Source organism: Poeciliopsis prolifica, unplaced genomic scaffold, assembly GCF_027474105.1.
Source record: "Poeciliopsis prolifica strain line A6 unplaced genomic scaffold, Auburn_PproV2 SCAFFOLD005, whole genome shotgun sequence".
Lineage (NCBI taxonomy): Eukaryota > Metazoa > Chordata > Actinopteri > Cyprinodontiformes > Poeciliidae > Poeciliopsis > Poeciliopsis prolifica.
The window spans coordinates 1,828,987-1,848,522 of record NW_026562380.1 but is presented as its reverse complement, the minus strand read 5'-3'; the positions used below and the strand labels follow the sequence as shown (position 1 = coordinate 1,848,522).

Sequence of the window (19,536 nt, the reverse complement as noted above, 5' to 3'; positions counted from 1 at the left end):
TGGAAGAGTTTCCTGAACTGCAGGAATGGAATCACTGTTGTGTTGAATGACACCATCACACGGGTGGAGTTTCAGGGTTTTCATCTGCAGGGCTTGAAGAGCATCTTTAAAGGTGACCTATTATGCTTCATTGGACATGTTAGAATTGGTCTTTAGGCAAAACAAAACAAGTTCTTTACATTTTTAACACAAAATCATTCCAAGATAATGAGGTTTTAGTCTGCTCAGTTCTGCCTATAAGCTGTTTTAGGGCCGGTTGTCCAAATATCCAAATAATCGGCTGCTGTTCACGCCCTCCACTCGACATTTACTTTTGCATGTGAAAATGGCTGCAGACAGATGAGCAATTATACAACTGTATATCTTTGAAAAGCATAAGTAGAGCCTCCTGCACAGCCAACAAGAATGCAGCAGGTGGTTTCTAGATGGTAAGTCGACAACAAAATAAAACTTCTCCAGGTAACAGGCTGGTTTCTCTGTGGTCACTAGTAAACAGGCAGTCCCTGCTAATTTGTGACGTTAAATTCAGAAAGTTTTTAAAATGGCTCATTTTCCAGACACCCAAAAATATCAACTTGTTGCCAAAAAAAAATCCCTGGAAGTCCTGTTTTTAGAAGCAGTAGAGACACAAATTGAAGTACAAAAACCTGCAAAATAAAAACATCTCCTTCAAAATCAGCAGTTGAACCTGTCACTCTGAATAGATTAACTCTTTTTTTTGTATCAGCTTCTGAACTAAAAACTCATCAAAGCCCAATAACCAAAAGGAGGTAGAGAGGAGACAGAAATGAAGACTGGCTGCTGCTGTGCATGTAAATAAAGAGGATAACAGAGAGATATCTGCTGCGCTGGGGCCTAAAGCGTCGGGTTACTCAGCAATCAAGTTGAGATCAACCAGCAAAGCCTGTGAGGATGTGCCAGGAAATATTATTACCGCAGCAATCACCTTGTGTGTTCATTTATCTTCAACATATATGCACTCTTTAAGAGGAAGTGGTATTCATAATCATTCAATGTTTTTACACATCTGACAAAATAATGCGTTACAGAGCATAACTGCGATAATTAAGATATAAATATGGAAAGCGTGGTGAGTTCATCTTTTTGTGAATTCACCACATGAAATTTCTTCCTGTTCTTTTCTGCAATACAACTAATAATGAGAATGAAGGGAGAATGTCTGATAACATCAATGTCTGAGCCCTGCAACATTATTTAAAACATTAATGAGCTTTGATCCAAACCTGTCTTTTGCAGCTCCTAACAGTGTTGCCTTGCATTTATCTCCATCCATCACAAGCTTTTCTGCTCCTGTTGGAAAATGTTGGAATGACATTTTCAGGATGGCAGGTCGTACCAGTTTTCTACCACATCATGCAGCCTAAAAAGTTCACTTTTATTCTGACCAGACCATCTTCTACTGTTCTCCCTAATGTAGTTTGTTTTGTAGCATGTACTACTAGCACATATTATTATAAGCAATAAGATAAGCGTCGCACACTAAGCAGATGAACAGAATAAATCAATTTGTGGATGTGCCAGAACTTTCTTCATCTGAACAGAAACAATAATCTCCTGGTTATTCCACCAAATATTGATTTCTAAACTCTTCCATAGTTTAAATATTAGTGTTGTTGTTTCTAAATGAATATAAACTTGTTTTCTTTACATTACTTGAGGTCTGAAAGCGCTGGATCTTTTTCATTATCTCGACCATTTCTCATTTTCTGCAAGTAAATACAAAATCTTTGCTGGGAACTTCGGAGGCATGTTGTCAATAGTTTATATAATAAAAGAACAACGTTTATTTTACTCAAACATATACCTATAAAAAGTAAAATCAGAGAAACTGATCATTTTAATTGGCCTCTTAATTTTTTCCAGAGCTGTATGTGTATGTAAAACTATACCAACTACTACAACTACTTTGTTTGTAAAGTACTTTAAAATAGCAAGTGCTGTACAAAATATGTCGAAATATAAAAAAAGCTAAAGAAAAAAAGCAACAACAAAACAAATATTGTTGAGAGAAAAATTCTTAAAGGCAAAGGAATTAAAAAAAATGTTTAAGGAAGCGTTTTAAATATCGATCTGTGGACAGGCTGATGTGTTTCTGGTTCTTCGGGTCAGACTCTGGTGTTGGTCCAGAGTAATATCTGCTTCAGCGTCTTGTTTTCTCGCTGGTTTCAGATTAGCAGTGATCTGTTTCATCGCAGCTGCTTCCAGGTGAGAAGATGTTTATCTTGTAATTGCTCCCATATCTATTTGCTCCACTTCAGCTGCATCGTATATCTGCGTGACAAACCTGCAGTATCACACCTGGAGCAGTAATAACAGCATGGCCTAATAACTCTGTGGCTGCTACACAAGTTAGATTTGTACACATGTTGCCCTTCTTTGTTCGTCTCATTCAGGTTCACTGTATTTATTCTAACAAACAGGAAATCCAGAAACTTCAAGTTAACATTTGTAAAATCAAACGTAGCTAAAAGAGTTAAAAACATATACAAAACAAGGCAAAATTACGTGTGAAACACTTTATATTTTAACGTGTTAAAATATAATACTGTACCTGTCAAGAATACGCACCACAGTTACTAACTGACCAAACAAAATAAATCCAAAGAACAAACAAGCCACTTTTTTGGACAAACTTTACATTTATAATAATGTTAAATTACAACAACAAAGATGCCAAGTTCAGTCAGAAAAGGTAGAACTTAGTAACTTGTAATTTCACTCTTTTCCAGTCGAGTGTTGCAGCTGGAGAGACGTTTCCCAGAGGGGGGGAATTTAATCGCTGATGCACCAGTTGCAGCAGAAAACCACCCACCAATAATATGCATAAATAAATATTCACTAATTGTGCTGATACTGAATGCCTGGCTGCTTTTTGAGAAATATCTACAAATAGACTGTAGTAGTAGTAATGTTCTGAACCAGAAGCTTCAACATCCATGCTCTGCAGGAAATATGGAGCTGAATAAATTATTTAGCTTGACCAGAATAATTCAGTATTTTAATACATTATAGATAGATAGATAGATAGATAGATAGATAGATAGATAGATAGATAGATAGATAGATAGATAGATAGATAGATAGATAGATAGATAGATAGATAGATAGATAGATAGATAGATATAGATAGATAAGATAGATAGATAGATAGATAAGATAGATAGATAGATAGATAGATAGATAGATAGATAGATAGATAGATAGATAGATAGATAGATAGATAGATAGATAGATAGATAGATAGATAGATAGATAGATAGATAGATAGATAGATAGATAGATAGATAGATAGATAGATAGATAGATAGATAGATAGATAGATAGATAGATAGATAGATAGATAGATAGATAGATAGATAGATAGATAGATAGATAGATAGATAGATAGATAGATAGATAGATAGATAGATAGATAGATAGATAGATAGATAGATAGATAGATAGATAGATAGATAGATAGATAGATAGATAGATAGATAGATTTGTATATAAATATTTTATATAAAATAATAAGAAAAATAAAACTAATGAAAACAGCCAGCACAATCTTCAATAACTCTTTGAAGAATCTAAATTAAAGAGTTAAAACAACATTTAATTTCCCGTTTGGATTGATAAAGTATTTTTCAATTACATTGAATTTGTAAAAAGAGGTATTGATCTGGAATAACTGGTTTAAAAAATGAACAAAAGCAACTAAGTTAAAATAAACAAAAGTAAAACACACAAAATGCATCAATTTTAATGCATATATTAAAATGTGTACATTTTAATGAATACATTTTAATATATACAAAACACAGGACATAATCATAAGGTGTCACAACAAAAACAATTAAATTGTTTTACAAATGTGGGTTGGAATCTACTTTATTTTCCTTTAGTTTTTTCATGATTTGCATTATTATTATTAAATACCCACATATTTTGCGTAGAAGTGGAAAAGAGAGAGAGAAAATAAGTAAATAAATATATAAATAAATCAAAGAGTAAATGTGCAATACCTAATAATAAGATCTTTATTTATTCTTGCTATGTTGCATCTCTTCATTTTATTATTCTTAATTAGTAGTTCATCGGATCAGCCCATTTTCTGTTCATCAGACCTGAACATTAAAAGCTTTTTTTCTCATAAACTCAGCAGGTGATTGGCGGCTTAGCTTTGTTTTAAGACGGTCCTTTGGGGTTTCACTGGAAACAAACGACGCTTCTGTTTACATCTTATGATGCGTATCGCACAAACTCCTTCTGAGACATGGATTCGATCACTTTCCCTTCTCATTAACCACAGCTAATTCTTCTCAGGCACTCATTATTTTCTTTTTAGCAATGTTACAGACAAGCAGCAGGTAAAATGACCAGAAAGTGTAATAATTTCAAAATGTTATTAAACTGAAAGTCTGAGATATCTTTGTATCACCGGCCGCTTTATTAGATACAGGTATCAGAGACTCTTTCTCCCTTCATTCTTTGGTTCATCAAGGTGTTGGAAATATCAATTTCCTGGTTTTTAGTCCACATAGAAAGGACAGTAAGATTTATAAGTTCTATATCTATGCTAGATGCTCCAGATCATGCTAAACGTTATCTGAAATCTGGTGAACTCATTAACAGATTTCAGACGTTAGTCAAAGATTATTTAAAGGGGCGGTATCGTGTTTTCCAGGCACCTTGTAGCACAAGCTATGTTAGCTTCAGTAGTTAAAAAATGCTACATATATGTCAAGTGTGCACAATCAAGTAACTATTTTACTTTCAACTGTCATAAATGGAATACATATCAAACATGACTTTAAAAAATTTTACTGCGTATTTAATGCCTTGAAATTGGGACTCTGTCTCTTTAAAAACTCCTGCTCTTTCTGAAATCATGCCCAATTTCAAGGCGTTAAATTACAAATAAAATTATTTTAAATAATTTTGACATTAATCATATTTTTAAGTTAAAATAGTTGCTGGATTGTGCTATGAAATGGCTCTATGTGCCTGGAAAATACATAATCAGGCCTCTTTAACAATGCTTTTACCAGCACTGCACTGAGAAGTAGCTCAGCACCTGGTGTTTGCTAATTGCTGCTTACTAGTCTGAAGGAGCCACACATTACAGCCAATAGCAACCTGAATTATTTACATAACGCAGAGTGTATGCACCGTCTGAATGTGCATGTAAACTGGAGTCATTACATGGAACCAAAATCTGGAAACACAACAAATAAAAAATAAAAAGTACATCAGGGTGGTCCAAAAAAAATCAACTGAAACATCTCAGTTAACAGAACAGCCTTAAAGTCTAGCTGTGAGCTAAAGATATGTAAAAGAGGATCAACACATGTGAAATTATAACTTCTGGCCTTGAGGTCAGCCGACACATCTGATGTGTGAAGGGCGAGTGAACATGGTGTCAAAAGTTATTGTCACGCTGGAAAAATGGTGAACTCAGAAATACTTGCACGACAAAAAGACCCAGTAATTTCTAAAGCGAAAACTGAAAATCAGAAGAAAATTACAACCTTTTTACCTGGGAAATCGACTTTATTTACCTTAATGATCAATTTTATGCATGATTAATAAATTACTTAAATTACTTTAAGAATGACTTTATTTAAAAAAGTAATTTGACTTTTTGTAAGAATGGAAAATTTAAAATGATTTTGTAATATCTAACTTTTTTTGGAACTTAGTGTGTTTGGCCAAGTTTATTAAATTAGTGAAAAAAACAGATTTTGGTGCACTGAAGTTTGCTTTTGAGTAAAAATCACTGAAATTTAAAAAAAAAGTTTCTAACGTTTCAAAAATGTACAGCTACAAGAACGTTATTTAATTTGTTTTTAATAACTTTCCTTCAAATAAAAAGTCACTTTTGAGTTGTAATTGGGGGACACAGAAAATCCGTCCCCAGGCCACATGTGGTCCTAAGGCCACATGTTGGACACCCAGAAGAGAAGGAGAAATATTTGCCTTTTTCCCTCAGTTTGTTTCCTTTAATTGTGACTCCAATCTCACAATCTAATTTGTGTCTCTTCCTTCAATTACATCCCTGATGGTGATTTCTGCCCAGTCATTTCTGCTCCATGGACGAGTCGATGCTTCATCGTCCCCTTTGACCCCGTCTAATCTAAACAACCGGTGCCTTGCTGTAATTGAATTTCCCATAGGAACATGAATGAACATAATTTTCTGCTGTGATCCTGACGGGCCTGTGACGTTCTTTTAATCCGAGATAGCTGACCTCCTCGCTCTTCCTCAGGCTTCTCGGTGAATCTCCAGGTGATCCTGGCCAACCCGCGGGCGCTCTTCAAGAGGCGGGGCTCCCAGCCGGGGATGCAGGAGTCCGACTTCCTGAAGCAGATCACCAAGGTGTCCGAGCTGGAGCCCAAGGCGAACAACTGCACACGGGTCGGTAACCTCTGTTTCCACAGGGACAGACTTTAAAAGCGGTTTTGGGTTTCAGGTGTTAATGCAGGTCAAGAATCTTCACAGATGGAGTCAAAACGTCTTTTTCGTTTCATTTTGGAAAAATGTTGAGGCAAACTTTAATAATTTATGGATCATCTTTAAGGTACTTTACATTGAATTTGGATAATATTTATATGTAACACAAAGGGCTAAAATAATTAATTGGATCAACTGTGAATAATTCAAATAATTATCAACTAATTTAGTTATCAATTAATCATTGAGTGCAGTATGCAAACTCACAGAATTGTATCTGCTGAAAGAACAAAACACTCAGCGCAGTAATAAAGCCAAAATTGTACAAAAAATATATACATTCTCTACCTAAAATACATGTTTTTTGTCTGTAAAAATATTCTACCTAAAATTCTTCATTTCAGCTTCACCCAGTTAAATGTCTGTGGATAAAAAATCTATTAAGTACATTTTGTAATTCAAAACAATAATAATTAACAGATCAGCTCTACACTGTATTAATGCTGAGTTGAGCATAAAGGTCTGAGCTTTTCACATGTTAGAAAATTAATCCTTTGCTACAAATGACCAAATATTTACTTAAGGAATATTATTGTATTTTAGACAATAAAATGTTTATTTTCTTAGTTTAAAAAAGAACTGGAATTATTTGTTTATTTATATTTTGGTGTATTTCTATTATAGAAAATAACCTTTGGTGGTTAAATAAAGATTCTGCAAGATGAGTAATTTTTTTTATCTGATTAATCAATTAATTGTCAGAATAATAAATGATTTATGAAGGATTTATTTCTCATGTGTTTGCAGAAGTCCGATTTTCACCTGCAGCATTGGTTATTATTACCGCTGCTGGATTCTTGGATAACTATCCAGATGGATTGTTTATTATTTCATCTGAGCTGATATGACGTTAGCTGAGCATTCTGTGCAAAAGCACAATCAAAACAGGTTTTTGCTTTAAGTTTTTCAACTAATATGACACTCTTTGCATTAAATGATCATCTTTAAAAGGAAAAAAAAATGTTTGTCACTGCCATAACTTCAGGTTTAACATGTCGCTGTGCGCTGTTGGCACTTATGAAAGCGCAGTCATGATAATGGCAGCGGTAACCAACCACTGGGCATCTCTCCTCACTATTGACAGCATGAGTCATGCTATGAGCTACTTGCACAATCTAAACATAGACCCACACCGGCTGAATTGGACAGAAATGGCACTGTGGCTCCATCAATTCTTGTTGTGCGCTCAGACAGTTTGGATCGATGCAGTTCATCTGAAGTCACCACAGGCCCTGTTGGCACTTGGCTTTATAAGGCCACTCATCCTCTTGACAGCCATCACAGAGCTGACTTAGAGGGCTGTTTGTGAGAAATGAATCCCATTATGGCTTTTTTTTTTCTTTCAAGCAACAAATGAGCCATATGTGATGGCTGTCTGCTGCTGCTCCAAACGCGTACTGAAGCTGTGAGATTAAAGAAACAGCTGGATTTCTCAGGATATCTCATTGTTTATTCAAAGTCTTACTTCAAATTCCAAAGAAAAGCTAACATTTTCACAAAACCTTACTCTATCCTCTTTCCTCTTAGAGCTCTTCACAAGAAGCATTCAAAAGTAATAAAGCTAAATAACACAAAGACCTTAAAGAACACGGAAGCACGACAACCTTGAACCTGAATAGTGAGCTGAACTCAAACTTTGACATCAGCTCCTGCCCCACTGTAAAGCTATGGGGCTTGTTGTGCTTCCTCATCCTGCGGATGCAAAAAGCCCGAATCGTAAAACTCTGAAACTAACGACACAACCCCACATAATATACTTGGAAATACGTACAATTTAAGGTAAAAGAACTGTCCGTTAGCATGGATGAAAATGTTTAAATACTTAAATGGCACTTTTGCAACAAAAAAAAAAAGTCTCAGAATATTGCCTGTTCAATATTTAAAAATGCTCACTTTGAGTCTGCAACTTAGTTGTTAGTCATGATACATTTTTAAGCCATTTGTCTCAGCCTTACCAATAGTATGTCAAGTACCTAGGTATCTATAGTTTTTCCAATATTTTAGGTATATCTATAAAAAAATCCACAAATTTTTCATGAATAAATAGGAGTTACATTCCACACAAAATATGTGAAAAGGTGAAGCTTTTTGCACACTTTTCTTAAAATTTTCATTATGTCTTGACATTATAAGACAGATTTGTGAAAAGAATCTAGCGTTTCCGTCTTCTCCCAGTGCTTCCAATTCCACCTGCAGAAACAACCAATCAGAGTGAGGAGGAGGGTCTTAGCGCTGTCAATCACTCTCATGTTGCTCTCTTTCACGCAACCACTGTTTCACCACAACACAACCTGCTAAGTCTTGCTAGCTTAGCCACGATGAACAAGTTTTCTCGGACCGGTAAATTGTTTATCTGCAATTAGCACATTTATTAGCGCTTACACAAGGTTGACTGACAGCGCTAAGGCCCTCCTCCTCGCTCTGATTGGTTGTTTTTAACCAGAAGCTGTGCATTTCTTCAGACAGTAATAGCAGCTCAGGGAAAAGGTTAAGGACTTGATATTTCAGGTTTTATGTAAAAAACATACTTTTGTAAAATGTACGTACTGTAGCTTTAATCACCCATTCAGGGTGTTTTAAGAGATCTACATGAGGCAGCCCTTTTCACCACCAATCACAAAACGGAAAATGAAAATTTCCTAGTTCACCGTATGCGAGCAGGACACACTGTAGCTCTGCAATTTCCTGGGTGGTTACCAGTAAACGTTTCCTGCTGGGGATAGAAAAAAGACCCCCAGAGCTGCTGGATCATCGTTTCCAGCTGGCTGCTGAAAGCATCGCGGCGATGCCATACTGCTGAGTCTAATACAGGCTAATAACACAATGAGTCATTAACACACAGGAGGGATGCATTCATCAGATCACAGATAAAACAGCACGATATCATTTGTGTATACATGCAAGGTAACACCTGTTATTATTATTTATTCAGAGGTCCAGAAACACTGATGCTGAATCCTGATCTAATAGATTAATTGAACTAATTCTGTCGGTTTTTAGTATCTTTAAAAACGCCTGGTTGACAAAACATCCATCATTCTGCTGCTACAATGTACTAAGTGATTCTTTAATCAGTAAAATACAAATAAATATTCAATTAATAATCTAGCATGATTTCATTGGATGGATGGATGGATGGATGGATGGATGGATGGATGGATGGATGGATGGATGGATGGATGGATGGTGGATGGATGGATGGATGGATGGATGGATGGATGGATGGATGGATGGATGGATGGATGGATGGATGGATGGATGGATGGATGGATGGATGGATGGATGGATGGATGGATGGATGGATGGAATCTTGCCAAAGTTTTATGTCTACTGATTTGGGCCAGAATCTATTGAATTTATTAACCTTTTTGATGCCTGAATAATTTCTGAATTTAATCTACTGACAAAATAAAAGTTTTCACATAAAACATCCAGCAAATAGAAATGAAAGCAAACGAGTTACATTATTTAATAAACAGAAACGTCAAAGCAGCTCCAGGAAACTTCCTGGATAGAAAAGGTTTTTTGGTTCAAAGTTGTTTCTCTGACGTCATTTTTGTGTTTCAAACTGTGTGATTCCAATAACATGCTGCTGCCGCCTGCAGCTACAACACGATAGCTCTGAGCTACCTGGGTTCAGATCACAGAGCCTTGAGCCCGACCTTGATGCTGTCGGGCAGTGATGCTCATCTGACGGCCGGGTCGGTCTCTGACAAGAGCTGAGATGTAGTTAGAGCAGGACAGTAATGGCAACAGACAGCAGTGACAGGACAAGAAAGGAGGGGGGCAGGCAGGAACAGATGGAGACAGATGATCCCACAGGATGGAGAGACGATGGAGAGGTGCAGAAGCTTGAGCAGGGATGGAGAGGAAGCAGATAAAGGAAGGGTAAAAAGGAAAGAGGGAGAGGAGTCCTGCTGCCATATGAGTCTGTCCTCCTGTTGGTGTCTCAGTTTGCTGCTAAGCCTCATTTTTATTCCACTGGTGGAGCTCAATGGATCTGTGGCCGGGAGCTGGTCGGGTCTGGACGATCTGATTCGCAAAGCAGCTTGAGTGCTCTTCCAAATTACGGATTAGATGTGGTCAACGTCGGGGGACATTTAACTCCACTGTAACTGAGACTGAAGATGTTGGAATCAGCAGGGACCATACAACATTAAAATGAAACTAACAATTATAATTTATCACTTATTCTGATGGTTAATCAATTATTCTGATGAGTATTCAAGTAATTAAATAATCAATGACATTAAAACAAGGGTTCAGACTTACAATCATAGCTTAAATTATCAGTTATTTTTGTCAATCAGTCAATTATTCTGACGGTTAATCTATTAAGTGATCGGCAACATTAAAACTAGGGCTGAAAAAGTATTATAGGTTAAATTATCACTTATTCTGATCATTAATTGATTGTTTTTGGTAATGAATCGAATATTAAAAATGGCATATTTTGCAGATTTTTTATGTAAAATAAAAATCACGTTAAATAATTTTCAAAATGCATTAAAAGATTTTTAACAAATAGTTTAATTTGTTTTTTAAGTAGATTTTTTTTTTGCCTAAAATGCAACAACATAGCACTCTTTTAGCTTATGTTTGATTATTTGTTGCAAAGAGTGATTCTAACATCAACATGCTTTTCCATTTAACATGACATCAATACAGTGTAGTATCAATCTGCATTTTCCTAAATTAGCTGATTAATAATTGGACAGCAAAAAGTGCTCATTTTTTTTTTTTTTTTACAGAATTTGAACCAGGCGTAGCTAAAAATACGCCAAATGAGTTTTAGGCATTAAGTAATGTTAGGGAGAATTTATTCTTTTTCATATCAGTCCAACTTGGATTTATCAAACCATTTTTAGTTTTGCATCACTCTCAGATTTTCCTTGGTTTTGATCTGAAACATTTAAACGTGGGGGACAGTAAAAACAGGAGAAACGTGTCAGCTGATTCAAATAGTTTTTCACAGAAGTTGTTCAGAGTAAAATTGAAGCTCGAAGTGAAATTTACCAGAACTCATGTCGTCTTGAAGGGAAAAGGTTTTCCCTACAAAATCCCCCTTTGATGGGAAGTAAAAGTAGTGACCTCTCTTTGCAGAATAAAAAATCCCAGCCAAGCTTTTTGTCTCCATGTTGCCTGAAGGTGAAACAAAAAGGTAGAACAGGAAGGATGAGATGAAAGCCAGGAGAGGAAAAGTGACGAATGGAGAAGGAATCGTGTGTTAGACAGGAGAGCTCTCACTGCAGAATGTTCCGACCCAAACGCCGCTTCCCCCCACAGCTCTGGATCAGCGCCTTGGTAGCTGCTACATTAGCCTCATTAGAAATGCAAAGCAGGCCAATTAGCAGCAGAGAGTGCAGGAAGTGACACGTTCCACCTGAAGAAGCCCACAGAACAGACAGCATCAGTGTCCGCAGCCTGCAATAAATCACGCCACTGTGAATCTCTGCACACTTTTATGGGCTCATTAGTTATAGCTTAGGACAAAAAACCTCTGCAGATTTACATTTGAATCCAGGCTGAGTGAAACTCAGAATCTCTCCAGTCTTTCTCACAATGTATTGCTGTGAAAATGGTTGCAAACAAGTGTGGTTAGGTTTTGATTTGATCCGTTTCAGGAGGTGTCAGACTGTTTCCCTCTGGTATAATGCAGTCTGCGCTGAGCGTCTTTTATTTGACAGATCCCGAGTTTCATCACCGCATCGGGAAAGAAAGAAACTCTCTGGTTCAAAAAAATTTGCTCTCGGAGTGGAAAATATACAACTGCAAGAATATAGTAACTTTATGGCGTCTGCTCTGTAATATTGTCACAGAAACATGACGTTTTCTGTGAATTGGATCTTTTTGTGTTTTGATATAATAAAACAGAGGAAACAGGAGAAGTTTTAGCTTTTTGTTGAACACAAAGAGACAGATCTTTGAAATTTATGTCAAATAAAAAGCTAATTATTCTATTAGCAAAGGTGTGTTGGGTTCAGGTCAAAAGTTTTCATTCACTCATCATGGGCCAACCTGGCATGACGTTTCAACATCAAGACATCTCTTAGTGAGTCAGGTATCTCAGGCAGGAAGTGACAATATCTTCTCAAGGATATGAGGATTAGGGCCATTGAAAAATTACTTACTTTTCTTCATAAATCTGACTTTAATCTTGTGGGATAAAAAAAAGCCATTCTGAAAAAAGCCAGAATTTTGAGAAAAAGAGTTCTGATTTTGAAAAGTCAGAATTCAAAGATTATAATCAAAATGCTGGGGAAAGCAGTCAGAAAATAGAATTCTGAGAAAAAGTCAAAATTCTGAGAAAACAGAATTCTGAGAAAAAGTCAAAATTTTGAGAAAGAAGAACTTTGAGAAAAAAGTCAGGATTCTGAGTAAATTGATCTCTGAAATAGAAAGGAGGAGGGATTTTTGTTGCAAAAGTCACTTTTTTCCCTATAAAAATACTCTTAGGAGGGTGACAACATTGTTGTCAGGTAATTAAAAGACTTTCTCATCGCCTTTTTTTCTTCCACTTGCAGGTTCTGGTCTGGCACACTCGCACAGAGAAACCGCACCTCGCCAACGAGCCCAAACTCAAAAAAGACACCGTGGACATCGAGGTGTGATGCCATCAGACCTTCAGCTTTGGAGTGAGCGACAGCGACCTGCTTTCTGCCCAGAACAGGCGGAGACGATCCGAACAGCAGACAAAAACTCTGAGGGTCTGCATGATTCATGACTCTGCCGTCCATCCAAATGTTGCTTTTGGGAGAACCGGACTCGTCTAAAAAGAGCTGCGACATCCTGGACTTTCTGTTTTCTTCCATCCACATCCTGCTGATGTAACTACAAAACGTATAAATGTGAAACATTGTGCTGCTGAACTGAGAAGTGCCGTGTGTGTCACTTTGATTCATCATGTTGTCAAACTGACTGTGGGACGGCAATATAAAGAGGTCAGACAGATAATATGCGACTCTGTTGTCTGTTTTCAAAGCACATGTTAATAAAACACGCTCAGTTACACCGTCTGGAGAATGAGCAATCATTACCGTGGGACGATGTTCGCTCAGTTTTTTTTAATTCAGAAAAAAATATCCACACCCCAAAATTATGTTATTTAACAGATGAACAAAGTGGAAAACAACTTCATTATCACCAAACCTACTTTGGATTGATAAGATTCTCCACGTTTTAAGCTATCAGATAATAGTTCCGTACATTTATCTTTGATTTCATTGGCTATGCATTTTCAATTTGTTTTATTTCTGCGATTTTACAGCCTCTATATTGTGTCTGAGTTACATGATGATGAGTTTTCTGACAACACTTAATTTGTATCATTACAATATTCCAAAGCATTTTGATTTTAGGTACACAGAAGATCAAATGTGGAGAAAAAAGAACTAAAATCTATAATAGCCACACCAGAAATACTCTAGCTCACCAAAACTTACATCCATGAGAATTAGGATTCAGTTTTTAAGGTGTTTTATAAAACCAGTAAATAACAGTTCCTCCATAGTTTTCCTTTCTACAAAGCACCATAACTGCTGCATTTATTGATTCAATATAGCTGCAGATGTCTTTCTATAGAAAGCTGTCCTGTTGCATTATTGAAAGCTGTATTATTGTCCACTTGTTCACCATAAAGTGAAAAATAACATCGATTTGCAAGTTTAGAAGAAAATAGGTCTCCGATTTTGAATTTGAAACTTTTGTTGTGAAGTTCTAAGTAGTAAACATGTACCAAGGTCTGGCGTTACGTAGATAAAAACTAAATAATGAGCCGCCGCCCCAAGGAACTCTGAGTTTTATATGGAAAAAATGGGATTTTTATCCAATCCCAATCGTCTCACAGTGAGTTCCTTTTATTCCAATTCATGTCTGTTATTCTGGATTTCCCACCAAACGACTCAAATGATCATTTTGGGTCAAAAGTTTCTTTCAATCATGATGAAATAAACTTTTCATCATGAAACATCACATAAAAACAGAAAACCTGAATTTTTGGAATAGCAGAAAATGACTTCCTGCTTCAGGACTGAAAAACTTAAATGAGAAAACAAGGATGAAAAATAAAAACAGTGAGAAGTTTAGGATTTCAGAGACTTTATTCAAACTGAACCTCATTAAATTTGAAAGAACAAAAAAGGAGCAAATAATTCAGCAGTGGAGTTGAAGGTCAGACAGAGATTGTTTTTAATCACAGAATTCACCATTTTCTGCACTTAGGCACTAGAAATATTAATCAGACCACAAATAAACCTGGAGGACTTTAATTTTATTGTAATGTTCACACAGAGTGCACCAGTTATTGCATGGCAGAAACAGACAATGATGGGACCCATCCAAGAGTTTCATACAGGTCCTTCTTTTCAACCTCTGATTGGTTATCCAGGTTTATTTGTAGCAAACTGTTTCTCTTGCACCACACACGACAAAAAGCACCACAATAAAGATGGCAGAGAGATCGCTTACTGGGGATGAAACGCTGCAAGAGCCGCACCGGTTCTGAATATCAGAAAAGTTTCAGCTGGACATGAGTTACCAGGAAAACACAGCTGGAGATACACCTGTGATTTCCGCAAGGATTGTGGAGGAGAAAAATGGCTCATTTTAACAACAAACTCATTTTATTTGTTTCTTCTTTTGGAAAATCACAGATGAAGTAACCTGAAACACCTAGAGGAACCGGGGACGGCTCAGCAGTTAAAATGTAACATCTACATTTTGAGGTGTTAAAGCACCAGATGAGAGTACACACCTCTCTCACGGCTTACGACCCTGCTAAAGACCCTGCTAAAGACCCTGCTAAAGACCCTGCTGTCTCCTGGGACGGATTAAAAGCTCATTTGTCTCCTTATCGTGTCAAAACAAACAGTGATCGGTTTCAGAGGCTTTGAAATAAACGTTTGGAGAGAACTGAACCAGATCTGCGAGAGGTTACGCTCTAAACTATTTGTCCCTTTCCTACTGGTCTGTCATGAAAGTTAAAGGCGACACATTACAAAATTCACGTTTTCAATGTTTTTGTATTTCCATTTGGTTCTAAAACTATTTAAAACACATAGCCGGTTTTTTGGCATTACATTAATTTTTTGTGTGTTTTATGAAGAATCCTTATTTGCATAATCAAAGATGTTCAAAGATACAAAAGTTTATCTTTGCACAAAGATGCATAAAGCTGTATGGTTGTATAACTGCGAATCTGTTTGCAGCCATTTCAGTTTCAGCTTATTTAAATTTAAAGAGATAAGATGCCCTAAAACAGCTCACAGACACAACTGATTAGACTAAAATCTCATTAACTAAGAGTGATTTTGTGCAAAAGATGTAAGGAATGTGTTTTGTGTCGCCCATAAACCTACAGCATAATAGGTCACCTATAAGCATGTTTTCATTAGCAGCACCGAGATGCTACTTCCCTTCTTAAATCTTAAATTGTGGAAACTTTCTTTCCTTTATGGCTGCAAGGAGCTCCAAGAAGTGCAAATGTTTTATTTTGTTCTTGAAGTGAAAATCAAAGTCAATATGAAAGAACTGCTGAGTAGCTCTTATGTTCACTGATATATTTGGGCACAAGGGGATTTGCTCACTAAATAATCAAACAGAACCTGCTGTGATTGTAATATTGCTTCACTTAAATGCTTTATTTAAATTATATTACAAGGGAAATTGTTAAAATCTGCAGCTATATGTGGAAAATGACATTTAAAATATAAACCTGCAGCAGAATCTCACAGAAAAGCCCAGAAAGCTGAGACTTTTTTCCCTCTTCTTTGAAAATGCAGGAGTTTCGTATTGTTTTTCATAGAAATGCAGAACTGCTCAGACAAGTATCTGCTGTGTGCTTCTGTTGGCTCAATAGAGGGAGTCAGTGGAAGAGAGAAGAGTTCAATGTACATTACAGAGTGAGGCGGGAAGCATAGACCAACAACAAGATATCCATATCTACTGTAGGTACTGAACCACGATTCACTAACTCTACGTTTCTGTAATGATAAAGGCTTACGTTAGCGTTAGCAGCTTCCTGCCTGTTAGTCTGTTTTGTCTTTTTTCAGACAACAACAACAAAGGACGGATCAAAGGAGGAACATTTGGAAAGACGGTGAACACACAGCTGCGATCTTTCTTCATATTTTTTTTTAAGTTGTTAAATTATTATTAGTAGTTATAGCAATGTTGTGCATACAGGAGAGTAAATCAGTCTGGTGCCACCCCGCCTCCCACTGCATCCTCTGAACTTGGTCCAGGTCACTTCCACAGCTGAGTGCTGAGGGTCTGACCCGAAGCTGGCGCTGGAGAAGCGGACCAACCGGTTGTAGGCGCGGCGGCCGCTGGTCCTCCGCCACCCAAACCCATGCTAGACATTTGCTGTGATAGGGGGGGGAAAGAACAAACAAAACACCAGAGGAAATTCAGTTGTTGTTTTTTTTACTCCTTAAGAACAAACGCAGGTTCTAAAATTACCAATACAATGAAGGTCGACTCCATTTTCCTGTGGACATGGACTATGCCGGTGTGGGTCAAGTAAGAAATATCTCAATATCACGATATTAAAAATATTTTAATGAGTGGCAGTATTAAGATTGTGTAAAATCTAGTTAAACTGATTTATAGATTGGCCACTGCCTTTTTACAAGTTTCTATTTGATTCTCATCTCTTCTCAGTGTTCTGTCCGGGATTTCTTCCATTGATCTCAATTCCAACCAGACTCAGAAGAATATAGACATTACACTTCTCTGTTTACAGGAATAAGAATGGATTTTAAAGTTGCTGAGCAATGAAAACATTATTGTCAGAAGATTGCAGCAAGATGAAGGAACAGTTTGCTTCAGCCATCATTTATATGCAGAATTATGATGCAAGTCTGACATAAATTATATAAAAAGTGAATAAAATGCAACATGACCATTCAGACTGCAGTTCGGACTTGAAAGCTATCAGATATCTGATTTAATTCCACATATGAAGATGGAACAAATCGAATTTTTTTGGAGGGTGAAAAGATCAGATTTGGGCCATTCAGACTGCTGTGAAAAAAAACATTTAATAATTGGATATGGGTTGCTTTTACCTAACAGATTCAGCTTGCTCTAATCGTGTCATTCTGTAAAGATCAGAAAAATAATCACAGACACGTCATTAAAAGAAAACAAAGATTTTTACACATTTGTAATGGAAATCTGTGACATATTTACTGAGGGTTATCGTGGTGTCAGACTCTCAAAATGGCCGGTGTGTCCTACCTATTCAACATCCACCTTTCATTCTGTCTTATCTATTATCTACTATGAATGTTCCTCACTTATCTGCTCACCTGAGTGCTGTAGGTGTGCGTGTGCAGGGGATGTTCTTTGACATCCCCTGCAGACGTAGTACACACACATATATCCTCACCTGCACACCTGTACATGTAGTTCTGTGAGAACTAGTTTGACAGCTATGTGTGTTTCTGTGCTGCCTCATCACAAAGGTGAGGTTGGGGAGAGAAAGCAACAAGAAAAGCATCTTATGGCAGAGCTGGTGTCAAAACAAAGGTTTTTTTTGTACTCCGGTTTTCATCTGAGGTGTTATTTACTAGCAGCAGACTCTAGATTTGCTGAACATCTGGTCCAAAGTGGACTGAAAAGCTGCCAGGAAAACAATCTCATAGGAATGCCAGAGCTTCCTTATTTCTCTGAAGCCCTTTCTTTTTTTATTTCTTAACAGTTTCCACAGCGCTAACTAAACATACGGCTCATTACAGCGGGCAACAAAGTGCTGCTGAAACCCAGTTTTTGTCAGGTTATCTTCCTTTCCCAGCTGCCAGCTCCGACAGTTTGCTTCCAGCTAATGGACAGAAACCAACTCTTCATCCGAGGATCTGATTTAAACCTTCACTCCATGCTGACAGTTCATCATTTCACTTCTAAATTATCATTAAAAACATTAAAATTATAAAATTATTGCTGTCGCACGTCGCTATTACTGCCTGGTTTAACGAACGAATCAAATTAGCTGGCAATGCAAAAACTGACTTTTATGGCTAAGGGGAAGCTTGAAGACTTTTAAAAGGTTAACATTAGTACACCTTGTAAACAGTGACATGTAAACAGAGGTATGTTATTTTCTACGTCTGTATAATACATTTCTAAGAAAAATATTTATTAGAAATAAATGATAAAATCTACCATACTGTTTTCAAGTTAAGGATGTAAAAAGATGTACAGACTCTAGTAAACAAATCCTGTATAGAATATTAATTAGTCAATTAACTAAACTTAGACTCTGTAATTTTTAAAAACAGCAGATTAGAGCTGCTGCTGTGGAAGAATTGCTGAGGAGAAAAAGTCCTGAGCTTTAGAGAAAAGGGTAGATCAACACAACACAGGGCCATGCATCACCTGCTAGGACAAGCATGGCCAAACTGTGACACTGGATTTATGAGATTTAGACTACTAAAACAGCAAAGGTGTGCTCTCTAGTCCACCAAAACACAGAGGGAACCTGGATTAATGTCCTTATGGGTCACCTGGCTCATGTTCCACTGTCCCTGCTGCGGCTGCTGCAGTCCTTGCTGCATGTTGTAGAGGTTCTGTCCTTGGCTGGCCGGCATCCCTGCCAGGTAGCCGCCGTTCGGCAGCGTCACGCCGGACATCGGCGAACCGCCACCCATCACGGCCGTGGTTGGGACGTTTCCTCCCATCGCTGGAGGGAAACCTGGTGGGTTGAACTGTATCTGAGGCTGGCCCAGGTACGATCCCACTGGGGGAAACGACACAAACACAAAAGGAGCAGGAAAATATTTAGGGTTATTTAAGATCACGGTAAAATTCAGATGTTTTAAAACATTTTTATGGTTAACTTTTACATCAACATATTTGGATATAAAAACAAACAAAAACACATTTAATTTGTTTTTTTGGATGGATGGATGGATGGACGGATGAAAGGATGAATGATGAAGCGCGTCATTCCTCTGATTCAGAACGAAGCATCATAAAACTCCCTTCATCTCCATTTCTCATCCTAATCAACTCCCCTCAATGCAG

At 37.1% G+C, this 19,536-nt stretch overlaps 2 protein-coding genes across 5 annotated transcripts in view; one reads left to right on the top strand and one right to left on the bottom strand.

Moving 5' to 3' along the window:
• The window catches only part of b3gat2 (beta-1,3-glucuronyltransferase 2 (glucuronosyltransferase S)), a 38,156-nt gene extending 24,632 nt beyond the window's left edge, over positions 1-13,524 (top strand). The window contains exons 3-4 of the mRNA XM_055030278.1: positions 6,269-6,417; positions 13,038-13,524. Of these exons, the coding sequence (XP_054886253.1) occupies positions 6,269-6,417; positions 13,038-13,124 (236 nt within the window). The 3' untranslated portion in view covers positions 13,125-13,524. The remainder of the gene's footprint in view (positions 1-6,268; positions 6,418-13,037) is intronic.
• Positions 13,525-14,603: 1,079 nt separating this feature from the next.
• Positions 14,604-19,536, bottom strand: part of smap1 (small ArfGAP 1) — a 66,057-nt gene continuing 61,124 nt past the window's right edge. For all 4 annotated transcript variants that reach the window (XM_055029476.1, XM_055029477.1, XM_055029478.1 and 1 more), the window contains exons 10-11: positions 19,017-19,249; positions 14,604-16,875 (exon numbers count right to left, since the gene is read on the bottom strand). In XM_055029476.1, coding sequence (XP_054885451.1) covers positions 16,756-16,875; positions 19,017-19,249 — 353 coding nt within the window. In that variant the 3' untranslated portion in view covers positions 14,604-16,755. The remainder of the gene's footprint in view (positions 16,876-19,016; positions 19,250-19,536) is intronic.